The sequence below is a fragment of the Metopolophium dirhodum genome, chromosome 7, assembly GCF_019925205.1.
Source record: "Metopolophium dirhodum isolate CAU chromosome 7, ASM1992520v1, whole genome shotgun sequence".
NCBI classification, from domain to species: Eukaryota; Metazoa; Arthropoda; class Insecta; order Hemiptera; family Aphididae; genus Metopolophium; species Metopolophium dirhodum.
The window spans coordinates 13,629,822-13,653,301 of NC_083566.1; the positions used below are offsets into that span (position 1 = coordinate 13,629,822).

At 28.7% G+C, this 23,480-nt stretch overlaps 1 protein-coding gene across 2 annotated transcripts in view; it reads left to right on the top strand.

The window, feature by feature from the left end:
- Positions 1–23,480, top strand: part of LOC132948754 (uncharacterized) — a 196,723-nt gene that overhangs the window by 147,343 nt on the left and 25,900 nt on the right. For both annotated transcript variants that reach the window (XM_061019392.1, XM_061019393.1), the window contains one exon: positions 1,390–1,694. In XM_061019392.1, the coding sequence (XP_060875375.1) occupies positions 1,390–1,694 (305 nt within the window). The remainder of the gene's footprint in view (positions 1–1,389; positions 1,695–23,480) is intronic.

Consider the following 23,480-nt stretch of genomic DNA (forward strand, 5'->3'; position numbering starts at 1 on the left):
ACGAAACACAACAGTTTGCTGAAGCTTTGATATAAAAATAGTTTTTTAAAAATCCTCCAAATTGTTAAAGTTTATTATGTAACCTTTTAATTATTTATCAATAGTTTCACATTACCCAGATTAACTGCCGTTTTCGAATGCAATGCATTTGGTACAATGGTACATTGAATATTATAATGACTAGTGACGGAACTTAGGTATATCAAAAAAACATCGATCTCGATGGCTAAGTAACAAAACCTATCTTAAAATATTTTACATTAGTAATTTTACAACTCAGAAATGATTAAATATTTTTCATTTATTTATACTTTCACATTGTTTTTCTTTAAAGATCTTGCATAGATAACACAGAGGCAACATCTTGATTATTTGATTTAATATACGCTTTACAGTATACAGTGTAATGATGTATCCAATAGAACATTTTTATTTTAAATTTAACGTTTTGTTACGTAGTTATCAGTTTTGCATAATGTAGTAAAACACAGCAAATTATTATTAAAATACCTTTTAAATACACAATTCAAATTAAAAAACTAATTTTGATAGTCTGGAAGTTTTTGCATATTTTATGGGTTTTGTTTCGTTAAGGTATATTTAATGATTGTTTAACATTTACTTGTGTTATTCATGATTAAATTGGGTAAAATTAAAGTATTTAAAATTGTATTAAATGATTTTAAAGTATAAAATACCAGACATCAGTCAGTCCTCAAAATATATAAAGTTTTGTTTCATCGTATCAAAAAAATCTTTTTTCAAACATTTTCGAGTTCATTTTAATTAAACTAAGCTATATATTTTGTGTCATATAGCTAATACAAATTTTAATATTTTATATTAATTGATGTTCAAATAACAACACTTTTTTACTTAAAAAGGTGTTATATAAAAAAAAATTCATAATATAATAATAATAAAAATAAACATCACAGTTTATAATTCTTGTAATTTACTATGATGCTTTAATTGTATTTTTCCTTTGTTATTTTTTGATACGTTTAGAGTGTGTTTATTTTAAGATATCGTTCTTCTTATTTCTACGTTTCAATTTCATATTAAAATATATTCAGGGAGCATATTTTATAAGAAAATATTTAAACGATTTAGAACGCCATAAACTTTGTCCTTGATAACGAGAATTATTTAGGTACGTGTATTTTTATGCCATTTAAAAAGTACTACTAAATCAACATTAAAACGTGAAAAGCATAAATTGCCGTCGACAATTAATGCAACTGCGGTTTGCTGCAGCAGTTGCTCGATTCCGTTCACAGTGCAAGACCATTATAATTTGTACATACCGCGGTTACTGCACATTAGCAACAGACAATATTATTAGTGTTTCGAAGAGACTGACTGATCCTTTCGGTTTTTTTTTTTCAGGTCCCCCCAGTGGTGGAGTACAGGCTGACAACGACGACGTTAGTGACGGTGGTTCGCCAGTGGCGGTAGTTGACTTCGGTGCGGCGGCGGCGGACAGTGGCAGGAAGCAGAGGAGAGTGCACCACCACAAACGCCATTTGTCGAGATCTTCATCGGCGGTCGACTATGCCCCAGGGAACGCACTGATTAACGAGCTCGGAAATCCGGACAACATGTTCGTCACCGAAAACGGCACCGTTGTCACGTCACAGATCGGCGGCACCGCAATTCTGCCATGCGCCACCGTCAAGCCCGGCACGGCCACGGTGAGTGCTATGACAATAATAAATTAATACCATACAATGACAACTATAATATTAATATGTAGTGATGACAATGGCTACGATAACTTATTACAAGTAAAAGATAAATGATAAACCAGGTGGTCGCGAATCTGAAAATTCCACGTTAAATAATATGATGGTCTTTCGTATAATACTGCGCATTGTTCTGTATAATAATAATAATAATATAGTCGAGTCGTCGGGGAGCGGATTACGACGACGGTTTTTATTTGACGAAAATAAAAAAAAAAGCCCTCCCGACTGACCGGAAAAACGCGTCACGACTGCCACTGTGTTTATTTACAAAAGGGCCTTTTGGGTTTTCTACATGTTTCCCCACCAATATGGATTGATGGGACCACTGTTACGTATTGTTATTGATTACTGTAGGAAAAAAATACAATAAAATTCTTTGGTTTTGATAACGTCTCCGTTTAAAATAATTATATCCTGCTTCGTTAGGCCTAGTGTTATAATAATAATACCAACCTTTTTTGAATAATAATTCAAATAGTATAATATAAACAAATATTTCACTAAAAGAAGTATCTAACCAAAACTATATAATATATCAAATGTGTATACAGCTAGTATACCCAGTTAAATATTTGGCCAAAAATTACAAAAACACTAATAGCATTTGATATTGTTTTTATATTGACATTTTAAACAAAATATGTTTACAATCTACTATGTATATTTGCATTAGATGATTACTTATTAATAACTTTCAAAATAAATTAGAAAATCTCTTTAGTAGTACTCCACTGAATATCGTTAAATGAGAATATGTTTATTTTCGGATTCTTGTACATCTATTAATATAATATTCTCTCTGTACTCAACTGGCATTCTAATGCTATGTGGTAAATTAAATACTTTATGATGATTAATATCTTGAGTTCTGTTAAGACTTTAATGAGTAACTATCGGTTTTCATCAAAGATGTTTGTTGTAATTGGTAAAGGTATATTTCAAGTACCGAATTATCAATAATTCAAAATATAGAAATGTTTGAAATGGAAAATAGGTAGCTGGTTATTAGTTAAATATGCTTCTACTACGCTGTATAATAAATGTACTTACCTACATTATATCGAGGCCGATGAAGACTTACAATAATCTTACCAGTAATGTTTGGTAAATTATGACTAGAAAAGTTTTATAAAGGGTAATCCCTCGAACTATTGATCAAATTGTTTTTAAATTTAAATTTAAATTTATATAAATATAATGTACCTATCTGTCTAGCTATTCAATAAAATAACTAGCTCTTTCAACATTTTCTATTAGTATATTTTACAAGAAAATATTAAATATTAAATTATTTTCCAAAATATATAATGAACATAACATTTTCGTACATTTTTAGATTCTGAGTGGAACGATGAATGTATTTATTTTACAATAATGTGTGTTTTTTTTTTTATTTTTTTTTTATTTTTGTGTCTGTCATCACCTTTTATGACAGTAAAAGTGCTTGGATTTCCTCCAACAGTAACTTTTCTAATAGGAAAGTGAATCTAATTGGTACTTTGGGGGGGTCAAAAATTTCCCAGTAATTTTCAAAAGCGATGTGAAAAACAAAAGAAAAATTAAGGAAAAACGGGAATTTTTACGCAAAATCTGTTTTTGAGAAAATCGATTTTGGTTTTTGGTGGTACTCTAAAACAAATGACCGTAGGGACATGCAATTTTTACTGAATGTTTATAATTGCATTTTCTATACATCATAACATTTTCCAAATATTTTGATTTATTTTGAGCTGTTTACGGACATTGTCAATTTCCATTTTTTTTAGTTTATTTTTCTATAAATACCAATACAATTTTATCTGTTGAGTAAAAAAGCTTGAAAATTTAATAGAAGACTCCTAGGTTATTTTTTCAAAGGCAGATGAAAAAAATTAAAAATCCTTAGTCACAGTTTTTATTTATAAGCATTTAAAGTTCAAATTTTGACAAAATAAGGAAAAATTACGAAAATTATCAAATTATTTTGAGTTGAGAATTCATAAAAATTTTTTTTTTTAAATCTAAGATTTTAAAATGTAATATAAGATTACTCATAAGTTTGTCTACCTTTATCAAAACAAAAAATGTGTACAAGATACTTAAATTGAATTTTTATGAGCGTTTGAAATTTATACTTTTACAACATTTGATATTCACTTGATTTCTCATGTAACAATTTTCTTATTTTATTATAATTAAAAAACGAATGAGTAGATACTTGAAAATTTTACTGAATGTTTATATTAGCATTTTCTATACACCATAACATTTTGGAAATATTTTGACTCTTTTTGAGCTGTTTACGGACATTGTCAGTTTTCAATTTTTTTAGTTTTTTTTTCTATAAATATCAATAAAATTTTATTTGTTGGGTAAAAAAGCGTGAAAATGTATATATATATATATATATATATAAATAAATTATAGATATAGATATATAGATATATCGTTCTAATAGCAGTTGAAAAATATTAAAAATACATATGCTCAATTTTTTTTTATAAGCATTTAAAGTTCAAATTTTGACAACATTTATCAAATTTATGATTTATTAATTATTTTGTAGTTAAAAATGTATAAAATGATTAACTTTTATGGCTAAGGATTGAAAATTTAAAACAAGGTTCCACGTAAATAGGTTATAATATATTAATTACTTTATTCACAATAATATCATCAAATATACTTGGTAATATCATAGGCTGACTGACCGTTTTCGCTCAGAATCGTTTTTCTTATACAATGAGATTATATCATTGAATTCAAATTTAACACCATCCATTACAGTGACCCACTTGTAACCTACTGTATAGCAGAGTGACATCCACTTACACACCTTTTTTTAATATAAAGATATTGATCATTTTTATCATTAAATATAAATACGAATAATTTATAAAAATGTAATTAATAATATTAATAATACATATTTCATTAAATACCTTTATCATTAATTTGTTGGCTGTCAAGTGCACATATCTGACAGTACATCCTCGTTGAAATATACGATTGTATTCCAATATTAATTAGGATAAAAATGTGTGAATCATTTCTTTCGTATAGAAATAATTCTTTTGACAAAAAATAACTTATATTTTTGAATATACACTTTTTATCTCAATACTTTTTTTTATTTATTTAACTAAGGATTCAGACCCTTAAAACAGCATGTCAAAACCCTTGCAGTTAATAACCTAAACATATTATAAAAACATACATGTACAAAATATTGATTTTCTTAATATTGTGTAAGTACTGCATTATCTTGGTGATGCTCATTTGGTAGTGTGCCAACCGTTGTTAAAGTAGGGAGTTGGTCAGGATTTCTTATCGGAATTATTAATTGACACATTTTTTTAATCACATTTTTAGTTAATTGGTGTGTAGACAGAAACAAAAGTGAGTAGAATAAAATATAAAAATTAATTTTAAAATTATTAAAGCTGGGGAACAGGGACAGGTATATTGTAGTAGTAGTAGGTAGCTGGAAATAATGTGGCATATAATTATTCCTTCTAGCTTGGTATATGGCAGTGGTTCTTAACCTTTGGTCCTCGGCCCCCTGGAGGTCCGTGATCTACAAAAGGTTAAGAACCGCTAGTATATGAGATTAAAATGTAAAACTGATTCTATGATAACTCGATGAATCGTCATAAATTAATGGATAAAGGGATAATATATATACATAAACACTTTATATATATATATTATATATAAACACTTCTTTTTCCGTAAAAAAAGCTTACTATTTATGATTCAAACGTTGTTTAATTTGTTATTTAATATTCAGTGCAATTGTGTTCAAATCTTAAAAAAACACAGAAAACAATAAAAGATTTAATTTTAAATCGGTGAATAGTAATAAGTCACTAACGGGTAACCAATTGCAAGCAGAACTAAACAAATATGTGGTTATAATTTGAATAGCTGTTAAGCCTACCTAAAATAACCTATTATAATCAAATAACTAAACCTTTCTTGAATCATCAACATTTTGCAATTATTTTTTGATTCAAAAGTCTCAGCCATACAATTAATAATATCCCTAGAATATCTTTTTGGCTCTGGAAGCCCGCGGTAATCTTCAAATCTCTGACCACCTAAAGATAACACCGTATTAATTTCAATATTTAAGAGGAATCTGTTATAAACGTCAGCCATTAATACTTTTGTCTTTGGTAAATCTTAAAGTATTAAAACTTTAAAATTATGGAATCAATAAATACAATTACATAATACAATATTAACGGCATATTTATTTATTTTTACTAGCAATTGGTTATGGCACGACAGCCTTCTTAACAAAATTGTTTGCACTATTCGACAAACCGATTGTCTCCAACATAAACAACACGAATTATTATGTATTTTATAAATTTTTTTTATTGGTTATTATAATATTGATCGTATTTTATTTTTTTAATTTATCCATCTTTTATCTTATCTAGATAAATAGTTACAAGATATCTAAACGTTGATCTTAGATAATTTTTTTACTAATCTAAATAAATTAATCTAGATACATTTTTTATTGATAAAAATCGCGAAATTGTAAAAACCCATTTTAAATATTAATACAGATTCTCAAACCAAATGTATGGTTTATAAATAATTTAATTATTTTAATTGATATCATTATTATTAGTATGTTCCTATTGCCCAACTAAAATATACCTAAATTTAAAACCCATTTAAAAAAAAGTTGTACCTTTTTTTTATCTAGATAAAAAAGTATTTTTATTTATCTTTATCTATAGATACATATGAGTTAAGATATCTTTTATATCTATTTAGATACATTAGAGTTGCATTATCTATATCTTTATCTAGATAAAAAAATACTTATCTAATCCAAACACTGGTAAAATTAGGTACTTTAAAATAAAGGATTTAGGAAAGTATTATATCTGAGATTACCGCATGGGTAAAAAGTATAGTAACTATAGTAATAAATATAAAATAGGTAAGTGCAGATTAAAATACAATTATATCCAATAACAATCTTAACAATAATTGTATTTTATGTCACCATTGGCAATCATTTATTGACAAAAAAATTGTTTAAATTACCATCGTAATTCTCAAAGTCCTCAAAATCCTCCACAACTTTAAAAATTCAAACATTTTCAAATTTTAAAAATTTTTTCTCAGACCACCACTTCATAATATAGGTACGGAGGTACTCTCAAAATGTCAAGTTCCTATAGCTATCATAGATTAGACTCTACGTTGATCAGTCAGTCAGTTAAATTATATATATATTTATATTGATAGGTATGTAGTAATTATGTATTGTAAGACACAACAAATAGAATAGACTATAAACATCCACGCATGTTTAGGAGTTTGGTGTCATTGAAATCGTTAAATGTAATCCTGTAATATAAAAACCCTTTAAGTTTTATTTATGCTTGGTGAGATACACACGGCAGATTGAGGAGATTTCGGCACGGGAAAATATAAAAGTACCGTCCCACTTACTAATTTACCAAATATTGAGTTATAGACAACATGTATGGTTATTATTAATTTATCATAACTACAATTTTTATTGTGTTTTAAATTCAATTATACATCGATTTCGACATTTTTTTTATAATAACTTATGTAAAATGCAAAATGTATTTAGAAAATCTTTAAAAGCAATCACTTAATTATGTTGAAAAAAAATGTATATTTCATCATAATTTTTTTTTTCGACAAAATATATTAATTTAAAATAGGTATAGTTATTTAAAGAAGCTGCTCACCGCGGAAACTCCTAAATTCCCGACGGCCCTGGGTGTGTCTGCGTATTCGACTGTAAGTTGTTAATTATTATATATTATGTGGGTTTACGTCAATAACACTATAGGTAAATATGATGTTATTTATTGCACTCACCTTGATTACAATAAATTGTTGCTGTCTGCACTATGATATTATTATGGTATGTAGAGATGTATTGCATATAATGAGTTCGTTTCTTGATATCACTTCAATGTATGCAACACAGTTCGATTTGTATCGGTTTAAAGCTTAGTTTTATACGATGACGTCAAGACCGCTAGCGAGTAATTATGATATTTATCTGTCCTACATGTCACACTCTCCAGTGTTATAACTTATAATTAAACTTAAGTAAGCCAAACACTGTCTACGTAAAATGCAGTATACCTATGTATGTCTCTAAGTATTCTGTTATTAAATGGAAATTTGATATTAATTATAAATTATAATGTGGCTTAACATTTGTAATGACTAAAGTAAACATTTTACTCATATTAAATTTATGTATTTGGAAAGTAGCCACTCAATTATATATTCTCACCGTTAACATCTTTACTGTACCTGACAAGGGCTGGCCGTGATTTCTAGACAATCTGCCGTTAAACCATTTAGGTGCCGATTGGAAATTGCGAACCGAATGTATTCAGATATCCAGACGCTAATTACCCCACCTATATAATATACATAAATACATAATATGTGTGCTAGTAAATATTAAATTAATACTGTCTAGTTGATTAAACTGACGCTTTCGTTATTGTATGTGTTTAACTAATGATACTTATTTTAGTGTAAATCAACTATGATAATTATTTTACTCGTACAATTTAATTAAACTAATTCATTACAATCTAAATAATAACGGTAGGTATATGTATAACAGCAATATGATAAATACTAAATATTTAATTTACCGGACACCCTTGTTTTCGCAATTTTTTTTTAACTTATGTAGTTAAGTATACTTAAAACGATGGTGAAGCTGACTTAAATTTTGGCAATTGGACTTGGTTTCAAAGTTATCGCCTCTGCAAGAAGTTTATCATTTATCACAGTAATCATATCTAGTTTGTGCGTGGTGCGTTCAGATAATTGATAAGACGGTTTATATTATCGTATAGACTAAATAACCATTTAGATAGGTAGTGTTGAGCCGAGATAAATATAACTTTATCTAGATAAAGATAAATTATAATAATGTTATCTAGATAAAGAACTAAATTATTTATTTATCTAGATAAATTATTGGATAATTTTTTTTATATTGGTTTATGGCACTCTCCGTAAGCTCGTAGCATTATAGAATAACTTAATAGTATGTTATCGAAAATGCCGATAGTTATTAGTAAATACCTACTACCTACTTAATAAATTACTTAATTGTCTACCTATAAATTATAATAAATAAAAGCCGTTTAATAAATTAAATTATCTGGATAAATTTTATCTAAATAACTGTGGTTTTTATCTTAGATAACTGTGTAAATTAATAATCTCTATTTATCTAGAGAGGATAAAAGATAAAAGAATATTTATCTAGATAAACTCAACACTGTAGATATGCAACGCCAATGGATTTAACTCACTAGTGGTGCATTGTGGTACGATAAGGTGGGAAATATGTATCTACTCGTCTCCTGTCATCATCCGCTAGTGAGCCAAATCCAAATTAAAATAATGAGCGATAAATGATAACATTGACGTTACCCATCTTTAATGTTATTTAATCTATGCTAGTATGAAGACAGGTCATAGAGTCTTATATTATCATAGTAATTTACCTAGTAATAGTATTACTCTATGAGCCATAATTATTATTAATATGTATATTGAAGTAATATACAATATACATATTATATTACTATCTATATAAACCTTGCATAGCTAAGCCTTCTGTCATGTATTTTGACTGTGATAAATATACTTAACGTGTGACAATGACAATTAAGTATGACAAGTAGGTATACCTATAGTGGCTGAAACCTACCAAATTGAAACTATATTATTGTAGTGAAGTGTTAGTTTTGAAGAGAATATAATGCATTTAGACGTACCTAATTGGACGAAATTTGAATCTTCATTTACTCCCACACCTGGTAAATTTAGTATACTCGTATTTTGCAAAATGTTACCAAGTGTTGCTAAGTCTGTATTTTATCAATATTTACTTTGTATTGTGGGTTATGAGTATACATCGTAATTTATGACGTCACTTTAAATGTTGTAGTGAATCATTGGAGTTAAAATATTAAATGTTAAATAATTGCGATAAAAAACGATTTGAAGCGAAAGTGATGAATGGATCTATTTCCAAGAATTGTTTATGTAATATTTAAATAATATTATAATTAGTATTTTCTGTAAATTTGATTATCCTTTACGAAATACAAGTTGCCGTATAAAGTTTCAAAAAGACCAAATTAAAAAAAAATTTGTTTGAGAATACAAAAGTCTTAGAAAATGTATGTTATTAAACGAAGGTCCTCTCTAGGAAAGGGCTAAAAATTAATTTTAAGATCTATCAATATAATAAAGTGTTTAAAAACCTTTTAAACAATGGTTTTGTGCGCCACATAATATGTAACATATTATGTTATACAAATACTTGTTATTATTATAGAAATACGTGCAGGTATCAAAAATCAATCACTGTACTTACAGACAATACGTGTTGTTAGGGTATTTCATCGTAATAATTACCATTTACCAATACACCTATATTAACTATTTACCGTTCCTTTAAAATTGTTTTGTATTTTTAAAGTAATACAAATTGTATAGATAGTTTTTACCCATCGCGATAATTCACATTTGCAAAACGATAACATTGCAAAAGAATTATTTCAAAGTTTGGAAGAATAAAATGTCAAGACAGTGGCAGTTCTAAAACAAATCGGTTTAGTTTGTTTATTTTTGATACTAAATTATTGTTTTTTGATCTTTTAAAATACTGTGTTGTCTTATATATTTTTTGATTTATAATTAGCTTCTTACATTTAAATTGGTATTCAGATCTCAAATAAAATGATAGTGGCATTTCTGTATTCAATTTTTACAAATGTCAGTAATGTTCAGGACTCGTGATAGAGTACGAGCATGAATAGGTACGGTGTTTACTTAATCCAATGAATTGTTGGTCCCTTAGGAATTCAAAGCTCATTGTTTAAGCATACCACGTAGAAAGAAATAAAAAAAAATCGAAAATAGTAAAATGTCGGGGTGTCTACAAAAATCCAGTTTAGTTAACCATAAAACAATATAGCATTTGAGGCACATATTAGGTATACGTATTAAAAATATTAATTCACTTGTGTGCGCTGTAGATAAATCGATTTAAAACCCTTTTCACTGCCATTAACCGATGATTTATAACTTATTATGAGCAAATTAAAAAATTAAATATTCCCTTTACTCGGTACTTTCAAAAAATTCTGTAGAAACGTAGTTTTATTATTAAAAATACATTATTATTATTTTAATTCACATTGAAGCAAGATATATATTTTACATAGGTTAGGTTTCAAAATATTTCATTACGTTATTCGATTATAAAAATTGTATATAAATATATATAATATAATATATACCTAGTTATAACAAAATAAATAATATAGTTTAAGGTCGACATTTTATTAAATTTGATTTCCACGAATTTTCGAAATATGTTATTCATGCCATATACGTCTTAGATTTTTATAAAAGAAACACACAACACAAATGTTAACCAAACGTCAACACGTATTTTCGGTATTATTATTATTTTTCAACTATTGTTAAGTATAAATAATATACCTACATATTATACCTATATATTAAAAAGTATACTCTGTCAGACTTATCGTTACCCAATGCAGCGGGTGCGTGGTTATACGTGTTAAAACTCAACTTAGCCGAAGGGTGGCAGATACGAAGAACGGGCATGAAGGGGCGTAAATTTGGCCGGTGGTGAGTCGCAGTCACCGTAGTCGGTTACAACTCCGGTATAACGCCACGCCGTACTACGACTGGTGCACCTCGCCTCGGTTAATTCACTTTTTACCCTGCACCGTAAGAAACGAACAAAGTTTTTAAAAGCGCGTGTTCGGAATGTGCAATAAACATTTTCGGGGTACAACGCAAACACACGGCACCACGGCCTCGTCTCGGTCTTAACCCTTCGGCCGTTCTCCCCGTCGGTTTCGACCCTTTTACCAAAACCTACCCTTCGCTACACCCACCCACCAACTCACCGCCCGTCACTTAGGATTCATTGTTGGCCGTGGAAACTGTGCAACGACGCCGCTGTATATACACCGGGCGCGTTTTATCCAAGCCGGGCAGCAAGTGCGGGGAAGGTCAGCGCCGGAACGTTTCGCGTCGTGAGTTTTAATTACAGATTCCACGTGCGAGAGAATAAATCCCCGGAAACGCGCATGTTTTCCGGTTTAACGACCGATCTGACGGCTCGCTGATAAACCGTCCAGTTTTTATATCGAATCCAATTAATGTCACAGTTTTCGAAGGCTTTTTCTGCAGTCGTAAATGGGAACATTATAATATTAAATGGAACGTTCAAAACGTACACAGGTAAGTATACCAATTATAGGTATAGGCACGTTTATTATAAGTTCACGCCGTCAATTTTCGTACAATTATAATGACTTTTTGGCGTATAATATTTCCATAGTACTCTGCAGCTCCGTATTATTTCGTTTTCGGTCTCGTCGTTTGAAATTATGATCGAAAATCAATAGACCTGTGTCAAGTTTTGGATTCTTAACATATTTATTGTCGCCTCATAAATAAAGGTATAATTGTTTCATATCTTAAAAGCTTACGAAACCAATTTTTTCTAGACGGTTTCAATAAAGATGTACGAGTTTCGTAAGTGGGATATATATAAAAATATATAATTCAGTCAACTCAGGTCTAACAAATTTATAGATTTTTGTTTTAAAGTTTACTAACGAAATGATAATTTGTTTACATGTGTTGAAAAATATCAGTTAATATAATATCAACCACATATTTTAGATAATTTTTAGAAACTTGTCGACGAATTATTGTATATTTTTCATATAAATCAATTATCTACGTGGTAGTATATGTTCTGTGATTTCGTTACACATACGCGTGATGCAACTACGCAAGGAAAATAATATTGATTTTAGAATAGTAGACATATAGACATTATAATAACAAGTAAGACATTAGTAAGTAGATTACAACGCACTCATAAATAATGCATAACGACAGTATTATTTAGTATAAATATGCATAAAATTATATGATGTGAATTTGGAAAATACAAGTTAATATGAACAGCATTTTGACTAAAGCTCGTATAATAACAAATTTACTAAATAAAATATGCTCGTTGTACTTTCTATTGAAGCTGTATTATATTACTAATATAAATTGAAGTAATATAATATGATTACTACGCATATAATAGTTAATCGCGCTAATATATGAAAGTAACTATTGTATAAGGTGTACGATGACAATTCACCCGCATGTGTAGTCTGAAGTCTCTGTCATAAACAAAGTACGTAGGTACAACATATCATATACATTTTATTTCACATATAAAATAGACAATTTGCAAAAAGCAAAACCAATTTTGAGATCATTCTTTTAATATTAGTCGTTAGAGTGAATTTACTTGTTATTAAATTTAAAGTTATAATATTATCTAGGCCATAGATTTTTTTTGATACTTTAATTTTGAAGTGAGCTATAACACTGTTATGTATACAATATTAAAATTTAAAAATGCAAAAATAATAAAAAGGATTAAGACATGCCCTAGATAACAGTTTTAGATTTAGTTTTTATCGTATATTTAATATGATAAAGCTTAATACTCTAAGATGGATACGATGAAATTAAATTTGCTGTGATGCACGTTTATGAGATGGTGACTTCACATGTGGACGTGGCGTCGTCTTAATGCATATTTTAACTACAGTAACAGTTGGCGTTTATCTGTAAGAAATGTAATTTTTTACTATGAGACCTAACCTAAGCTTAAATTAATCGGACTTAACGTTACGTTGTTTACTCAAACAGGTGATAATAATTATTAATTACAGTCAGTGTTGAATCCAAACATTTTTCTTGGTGACTTACTTACTTTTTTTTTCTTTGGTCATTCCTTTTTTGTAATATAAATTTATATTATACTATTATTATTTGTTATAATTAATTCAGTAGGTATATTTAAAATTGTATATAAATTATAAATATTATATATAGGTATATTATAGACATAAACATTCTTTGTTTTTATTTTTTTAATCAATAAAAATCGACGAATTTTTTTCCGCATACAAATCGATTGCCTCTTTGGTGAACTATCGAGGCGGTTCTTCTTCGTCTTCAATACTTATTTTTATACGATATACCAATGTGTATATATTAAATAGCTGGAATAATTTATTTTACGCTGACCCGTGGGGTATTTCGTTCACCTTTATATTACTTTGGATTATATTTAATTAACTATATAAACACAAACTGCACCTACACTAAATTATTTATTCTTTTAAATTAGATTTGCATTAAACATTTAACATTTATCATGCCAAAAATGAACACTATACCAACTTTCAAGTGTAGGTACATAATATTATAATATTTTGATAATATACAAAAATACGAAAAAAGTACGAACTAGATCAAATTTGCTACCGACAATGTCCATCAAAATTAATGACTGAAGCGTTTTTCAACTATGAAAAGGCTCCGCTTAGAATCTAATATATTGTTATGAATTAAAGTCAAATGATATCAGGTATATTGGTTAGAACTTAAAATATTGTAGTTTATAATGATTTTTAACATTTTAATATTTCATTACCAATTATTTTAATATACAAATATAATATAATATTATGCCTGTTCTATGATATTATAAATTATCGATGATTCAATGAATCTATTTTGCACCATTCAATTACGCAGTCAATATATTTTGTTCTGCACATAGCTAAAAATCACCTTTCACGGGGTCATCAGAATATCGGTGAGGTATTGAGAGGGCTAATATTGTATTGATACAAATTGATATTCCACGCAGTAGTACAGATAGTCAATGCTTCGTATTTAAATTGCCTAACTACTGTCTACTATACATGGTATTTTTACTAACAGCTAGGTACTTAAATTATTTTTACATAAAAAAGAGTTTGTACTGAACTCTTTTCCTACCTAATTGCGCTTACGATTGAATGAATAGTTGTACATTTGACGTACTTAAACAGTTAGATTGCACCATCATAATGCTACAATGTCAAGTTTAATTTTTGATTTAGTGTATCCAATAAATGGCACTATACTTAGTCAACTTGTGCTCATAATAAACGTAATCTTATCGCTAGTGTGTATTTATAATTATTTTCGTAATTGAAATGTTGTCGTGGCGTGACATTAGATAAAAATGTATTTACATATAAAACCGAGTCCTAGTTGTATTATTAATGCGCTATGTAAACGCATACTTACAATACTATTGAAAAATGTAGTGACGGACCAATGAATAGAGACCAGGTAGGGGAACCGCTGTCGCCATTCCCTGCGTCGTCTGTTGTGAGATCATCGACGAATATAAATAACTCCCACCTAGAAGCGCACTGACACACGAAAGTGGGCAAGTTTATTTTCAATTACTGAAAAACCAACTAATCAGATAGCCAGCTCGAAGTAATGGATATTCCAATCGTGTGAGTGGGAATTTAAGGTTGCTGGTATAATATAAAGTGAGATTTCTTAATTGGGGCTATATTATTTATTATGTATATTACATTACTATATTATAGTAGCATAGTGTATACTATATTTATAAATTACATAGGTAATAATTAGTGAACTACAGGAAGAATTTAAATCTATTGATTTTTATTTTTTTCTATCATCAAATACGGTTCATAAATAATGTATTAAATTAGTAAATTTAAATTCATTACCTATGACAGGTTATCATAATAATTATTAATAGATTTAAAAGTTAATAAAGAGCTCAGTTAAAACCACGAATGCTTAAAATATATCTTTAACATTATTCATAGGTTTCGGAATTTGTCTATACGACATAACTAACCTCTTTAAAGTATCAAATCGATTACACTTCTAATCAATAAATATGGTAACTCTTGTGTCCATAGAAAAATATAATGATATTATAGAACCTATACAATTTTGCAGAATCTAATATAAATGTCAACACAATTATGAGTTCTATCCTAAATAAGCGAAGTATTGGGTTTACAATAATGTGTATGTTGGTTTATCTGTTTCGGCAAATAAAAAGGTTCGAAATTTGTTGTGCTGAACATATCTATTAGTTATACATAAATGTGTAAGTTGTTCCATATTATTAAATTTGACAGTATCTCATATCAGTGAAGGGAATAGAAAGTCTATTGTGGGTTTTGCAAATATGGAATTTTTAAGAACATATTTTGTCCTTGCAATAATAAATACACCATGATAATTGCCATCCCCCAAGACATTTATTTTGATATGTCATTATATTTTCAAAAATTTCAGACCCCATCGTCAAGCACGATATAAGTCCATGCGAATATGCGATACGTCCAATATTATAGGTATAGGAGAACGAACAAAATATATCCCGTGGAGAATTTCATTTTTGATTAAATTAACAATTTATGAATTAATCATTATTGGTGATATTCCGCAACATCGGACACTAAAAAGGAAATTACAGAAAATTGAGTTACGTAACAAAGTAGTAGTGGCCTTCGAGGACGAGAATATTCTCGTAGTTTATTGTAATAATATTATAATTTAATAAATTAGGTAGGTAGTTTAAGTACATAAACATAGCTACATAAGCATCTATTCATAAAAACCCCGTATTCATATAATGCAAAATAGGTTTTCAATAAATTCCACTTATAAATTTAATAATAATATTCATTATTTTCACTTGAAAATATAAAATCATTATATAAGTTCCGGTAGAAATTTTTTTCAATCCAATAAGGCATAGGCAATAGATAGAAAATATATTTTTCAAAACAATAAAAGTTTTTAATCAAATAATATAATAATATGATTGACAAAAAGTTCTTTTTAGTGCACAAACTATTACCTCAATATTGAATTGATATCGTGGCAATAAAGGCGTAATGGAATTTTCAAATTAAAAACATGATATTAAAATACTAAAATATTCGTAGAATGGTATAAAAACGAATTTTATTATAAATACGTAATAGTATCTTTGTACTCAACGATCGCATCGAATAATACGCTAACGTGATAGGTCTGAAAATGTCTAAAAATATACACACATACCTTTGTCAGTGCGTGTTAATTTAACTTTTTTATCACTGACACACAGATTAAGCTCACGTTGAATAAAAAAATATCTCCCTGTTTGGACGAACATTTTAATGCACACAATTATATGAAAAGTTACTTAGTGGTTGCTGTTATAGGGTTTTTAATAGGTAGGTACCTACCCAAAAATTATCTTTATTATTAACAAAACACGTTGCGTTTACAATGTTCGCATTCACCGGTTAAAACACATTGTGTTAAATCGTGTCTACATTTTATAGCACACAATCGTCTATAGCCGTAGATGTTATGGCGATGAGTATGTAGGCCATAATAATATTGTATGGCGTAGTATAACTTTGGTATTTAAAATAGGAAAATTTCTATTTATTGTTCTCGTAACACGTACGATTTATCGATGGCGCGCTGGAAATTTTCTTGAATAACGTTTCGCCATGAATAAGTTATAGTGTATATATGGCATGTTTTGTCAAGTTTTATACACGCTAATAACATCCAGCCATGGCGAATGGCGTGGTTCAAACTTTATATCTTGCACAATATTGTTGGTTCAAATGTAATCCCAACCATGTTTGTAGCAGACAATTCGAATGACCCTGTATATCTTATATTGTAAAGGTACTGTTTTTTTTTTTTTAAACGCTCCTTTCACAGTATTTGCTTGAAAAATAAATAAATGATATTTTTTCTTTACGCTCCCCTTCTCGTTTTGAAACGTTGAATATAACATTTTAAATCTCGATCACCGTGTTAGTCGCTTTTTACGTCATCTCCTCTCGTATCTGATTTTAGTATAACTTTTGAACATTTCATTTTAGTTCTTCCCATATAGAATCCTAAACTGCATTGCATTCACACCCATCTCATAAATTTGTTTTATGATTTTTTTTTTTTTATAGATATATATATATTCATATTTTCATAACAAGTCAAATCCCCTTGATCTGTTTTATTCATTTTACCAATAAAAAGGTCCTCGTCAAAACTGCCTCATACATGCAGCTGCCTATTTCAGAGAATCGTAACGAGGGTATCATGTACAATTTCCATGGAAATCAAAGAGTTACATGTATACTTATGTTAAAATATAGGTACCTATTATACATACAGAAATCAGCATACATATAAAATACTTGTATACTAATAAAAATGTAGTATGCCTTCGCTGAAATAAAATCGTGTCTTTGGTAATGACAGTTCAGAGGATTTAGTGATTTTCGTATACTTTACCTTCAAACCTACATTTCCATATCACTCGTCACTTTCGTTTTTTTTAATAATACGCAAAAATAAGAATTTACAATATATTTGGGCAATTCGTATAAGTTAAAACTATATAATAAAGTATTACTATTATATTTTTATGACACAATATCTTTAGATTGGTAGGAATTTAAAGGTTACTGAATATATAGGTAGTCGTTATATTTATATAGTAAAAAATGAACACATTAGTATATTATAATATACTCTATACACTATTATACATAAGGTTAGGTAGTTACCATTATACTTTATTTCATGATTCAAAATAAAAAGTTGATTTTTGTATTTAAATTAAACAGCATATAAAACAGAAAAATACAAGGGTCAAAGATACTTTTTCATTAATACACTGATTTTTTCGATACATGAACATTAGACCGACCCGCTTTGGTTCAAACTAATAGTGCCTAGGTGAATTCCTACTACCTACGTATATAATGCGACAGTGCAAGTTCACAAAATAAGCATTCTTAAAATAATACATCATAAAAATATGTATTCATTATATAACTAAAACATATTATTATTTGTCATAACGTAAAATTAATCGTTATATTTCTAATAAAAAGTTATGTTTCAAGTTTGAACCTCACTGAATGAAAATTTAAGACATGTCATGACTAATTCTGTTATTAATTTGCACCTAAGTACTTAATTGAGAGGTAAAATGATGATTTTAAAAACGGATATGTATAATAATATTATAAAAGAAACAAGAGCAATTGCGTGAAATGTATTCCAATACACAGTAAGTTACCTACTAGTTACTACCTACTTAGTATAATATTTCAATAAAATATAAACGACGACAGTAAGATGAACCTAACATATTATATTAGATTATTTACCTTTTGTTTTGGGTATAAATTTAAAATTATTGAATGTCCAGCCCTATTATAATGGTGCGAAATATATTTTCCAAGTATATTATTTTGAATTATTTTATAAAATAACTGTAACTATCGATTTTACTTATAAGCACCTAACCGAATGTCACAGAAATAAGAACAGACTGGCCATAAACTTACCAAATCTCTTATTTTCTTCATCTTCACTTCTATTGTTCAAGGATAGAATAAAAAAGTAGGTACTCATACTCAATGTAATTGAGAAATGGAAAACTCAGTCCATGGTAGAAAACTAAGAGTTCTTGACGTATATTTGGTTAGAGCTTTTAAAAATTTACGTTAGTCCAAGGGTCGTGTAAGTGGAGAAAATGTTCTTATTTTTTTCCTCTCCAGTGGTGTAAAATAAGTTTGACTAAGTTTAATTTAAGGTAGCATTTATAATACGTCATTATGAGCAAGGTACCAACAGGAAGGAAAAATATAATTTTAACGATAATATAAGTTCAAAGTCACAGTTGGAGTATGTAAGGTAAAATTAAAAAAATGATAAAATTAGTATTAAAAAAGTTTTATTTTTCAACAGCCTACTACAAAACTTTCTTTTAATTTATAATACTATATTAATGCTTAACTGAAAAATACCAACAGTATAATATTATATTATACCTATTATATGTCGCTTAAATAAAAAAATTGGTAAAATAATCAACTATTTTACCATGTAAGAATTTTGTAAGCATATAATAATATAATATAGATATATGATGAAATTTAACAATGAATCCACATCAAAAACTGTTTATAGGTAGTAGGAACTAAACTAAGTCTTTAATATTTTTTACAAAGCATCATTATAGGTTATAAGAAAAAAAATATATTGATACGACATGTCAAAAAGCTTGACAAATTATAACAAAGTTCCTCATAAGTTGCTCTTACAGTGATTTGAAAATATTAAGATTCTATTAGCATCGTTTTTTTAAAAGGCATTTGAAATTTGAGTTTTGATGATTTGAATATTTGCAAATAATATCGAAGAATTACCCTTAAATAATTTAAGTTATTTTATTGTAAATCTTAAAGTATTAGTTGTAGTAAGCCAAAACATTTTGGTATTTTTCATTTTTTAACACAATGAATTTTCAAAATATTTAGACTAATTTACATCCTATATGAACCATTCTACTGTACCTAGATATTTATTTATAAGTTAATTACTATAATTTTAAAACGATATAATAAAAGCGATGTTTTTGACAAAAAATTGTTCAATCAACCATATTACTAATAGAATATTGTAATATAGGTAGAGTATGGTAGGTAGAGTGGCTACCTTATTTCCTAATTGTTTGTTTTTGTAATTATTTTACGTCCAGTCCATACTGTTGTTTTCGAACAGTCAAGTTGGAACTTTGAACAACATCGTTTTATTTGATATTGATGTAATGTAATTGTAATTTTATAAAGTACTTCAGTTGAAACTGCGGAATTTGCTAGGTAGTTATTTCCAGTTAGGTACATTGTTATACATTTCACAGTTAAGGTAATAAACAAAAAAGCGCTATTTTTAATGACGTTAATTGTAAAGACTAAAGAACATTGATCAATGACGGTATGAAAATAGGTGTTTAAAAAGACCCCAAATATGCGTGTTGCCTCCATCCTAGTATTTTCGGTCATTGTAGAAGTGTAGAAACTAAATTCTTAATATATTAAAGTATGTAACATTTTATTACATCATTAAAGCAGAACTCAATTAATTACCGCGTTTTGTTACTTATGTAAAAATGTTTTATCAATCAGCTCATTATCATAAAGCATATTCCAACTATAGGTTCATAAAAATATTATTGTATCGACTGAGGAGCACCTAATTTTTTTAGAGTTTTCACGCAGTGAAAAAATATAATATTACAGTAAAATCGAAAAATCTAAATAAAATGAAAAATAGTTGCTTGATTAGGGTATTATATGATGTGGCATTGTAAGAAAACGATGAATAATATTACTTTGGCTATAAACCGAAATAATTCTCATACTAGATCATATTGTAAGCTATTTCGTGTTATTATGTTGATATGTAAATTATATATTATTGTTATTAACTATACTTATTATTAAGCTAATACCGAGGTGCAGTATAATAGTGTTAATAGGTTCATTTTATAGATAGCTTAAAGTTAGTAAAATATTTAAAAAACAGTATTGTGTATAGAAAATAATAATATACGTGATGTAAAAACGTTTTATGTCCCTACGATTTATATGTTTTTAAATTACGACAAAATTACTGAAACCTTAATTTTCAGTTTGAATTTCCAATTTTTTTCTACACGTCTTAAAAAAAACAATTTCGACTATATGTATTTTGTTGTGCCCAAAGTACCGACTATAGACCTGCTCTTACAAACCATTTTAAAGTATTGAAGACTGAAATATTTTTACTGTTTGAAAAGGCAGTGCACGAAAAAAAAAAATAATTTTTTGATACACTCAGATTCTAAAAATATGATTATTTAAAAATGGTTCATTGGGTATGAGATCGAACTAACGTACAACTTAATGTCTTAATGACTCGGTGGTTTTACTGTTTGCAAACTCTGATATAAGTTCGTACTTCGTACTGCTTACCACTAAGTTTTTGGCGTCCATTTTGCGAGCGTGCCGACGTAGCGTCTCGAGACAAGCGGACAGATGTGGACTGTGGAGACGTGCGGCTAGCTAGTGCAAGGCTATTGAAAATGGGCGACAGGAGTGGGTGAAACAATAACAATGCGAACAACAACATCAACAACAACAACAACAACAACAACAACAACGAATACGACAACGATGACATCAACAAATACAAACGAATACCGATGGTGCGCGAGGACTTCGCGTACGCCCTTTGTAGAGTGTTTTGTGGGTGGAGGGTTGTGTCTTGTGTGCGCGTCAGAGAGAGACACACGGTGGGGAATTGTGGTAGTCCGACCAACGCTGGATGATTCCCCAACGTTTGAGTTCACTCGCTCCAATCACCACCACCACCACCTCTCTCACACTGCCTCTCTCTGTGTCTCTCTGTGTCTCTCTGTCTCTCTGTTTCTCTGTCTCTCTGTCTGTCTGTCTGTCTGTCTCTCCCTCTCTCTCTCTCTCTCTCTCTCTCTCTCTCTATCTCTCTCTCTCTATTTATCCTTCTCAACTATACCGATTTCTCTGTCTGTAGTTCTCTATATTTTGTATATGAACTAGAGCGAGTGCGTTCGTGTGTGTGTATGTGTACATTTATAAATTCCGTCCCCAGGCATGTTATGTAACTGCCATTAAATTTGCATACCGTTCAAAAACATGTATATACGGCACATACGCCGAGGGGGAGAGAAAAAACAAATGTTGACCTAAAATTAAGCTCGTGTTCGTTTCGGTATATGATGTGTAAACGGTTGCCAAAAACCGTATAATACGAATGGACTCCAAGAACTTGACTACCGCTCTCGCGTATCTTAATTATAATGAATATTATATTATACGCATAACCACGGTCAACTACTCTTTGTTGGCCTGTTCTGTTTATTGATGAATCGCAATATTCGTCCACTGTTCTTATTAGAAAAATATGCAATAATATTTAATTTATCTACGGGGAGATCCATCGTCAACGGTTCACATTGAGTATAATATTATAACCATAACAATTCGCACGATAATCTAAATTCAATTTTTGGTCTACAAAAGTATTTCCATAGTGTTAACTTCTGATACTAATTTCTATACAAATTGAAAAAAATTATATTAATACAAACCCCACAAGGTTTACAAATATTATATTTAAGTATGAAACTATAGGTTCCCACTATATAACTTTGTTCCTCCAAAAACACATTTTTATCAAAGTATTGAACGATATTTATCGGTTCCTTGAATAGATTAATTATTTTTTGTAATTATGCTTAAAATAGTATTTAAGTTAAAATTATTGTTAAAAACAGGATACAAACCGAATCTTTCGATAGTCACCCCATATCATTTAAAGGCAGTACCTATAGAAACCTATTATAAAATATATTTTACTGTTTTTATGAACTTTGTTTGTGAATATGTACAACTTATTTTTACTCTAAAATTGTTTACTTTTTTTATCAGGCTATAAACTAAAAACTTACACAACCTACTAATTATGAGTTTTATGCATTGTATGGATTATATTTCCTTTATTTAATATCCAATATCATGTTAGCGGGAAGTAATCATTTCAAAAACATGGGCAAGTGGGAACCACACTGATGTATATACGCCATTAGGTGTTGAGTTGGTCAAATGGAAATGGATGTGTTAAATTTGAATCTAATGATATATCATTGTATAATATGAAAAACGATTCTGAGCGGAGACGGTCTGTCAGTCTATACCACTAAGTATAGTTTAGTTCGTTCATATGTATTTTAGTATTCCTATATTAAAATAATTTATTTTACTATTAGTTTTACAGTAGGTTGATTAAATTTATTCCGAAAACATTGTATGCATTATATTAACTTTTGATTCAATACCACCATACCGTAGAACAGTGTAAATTCAT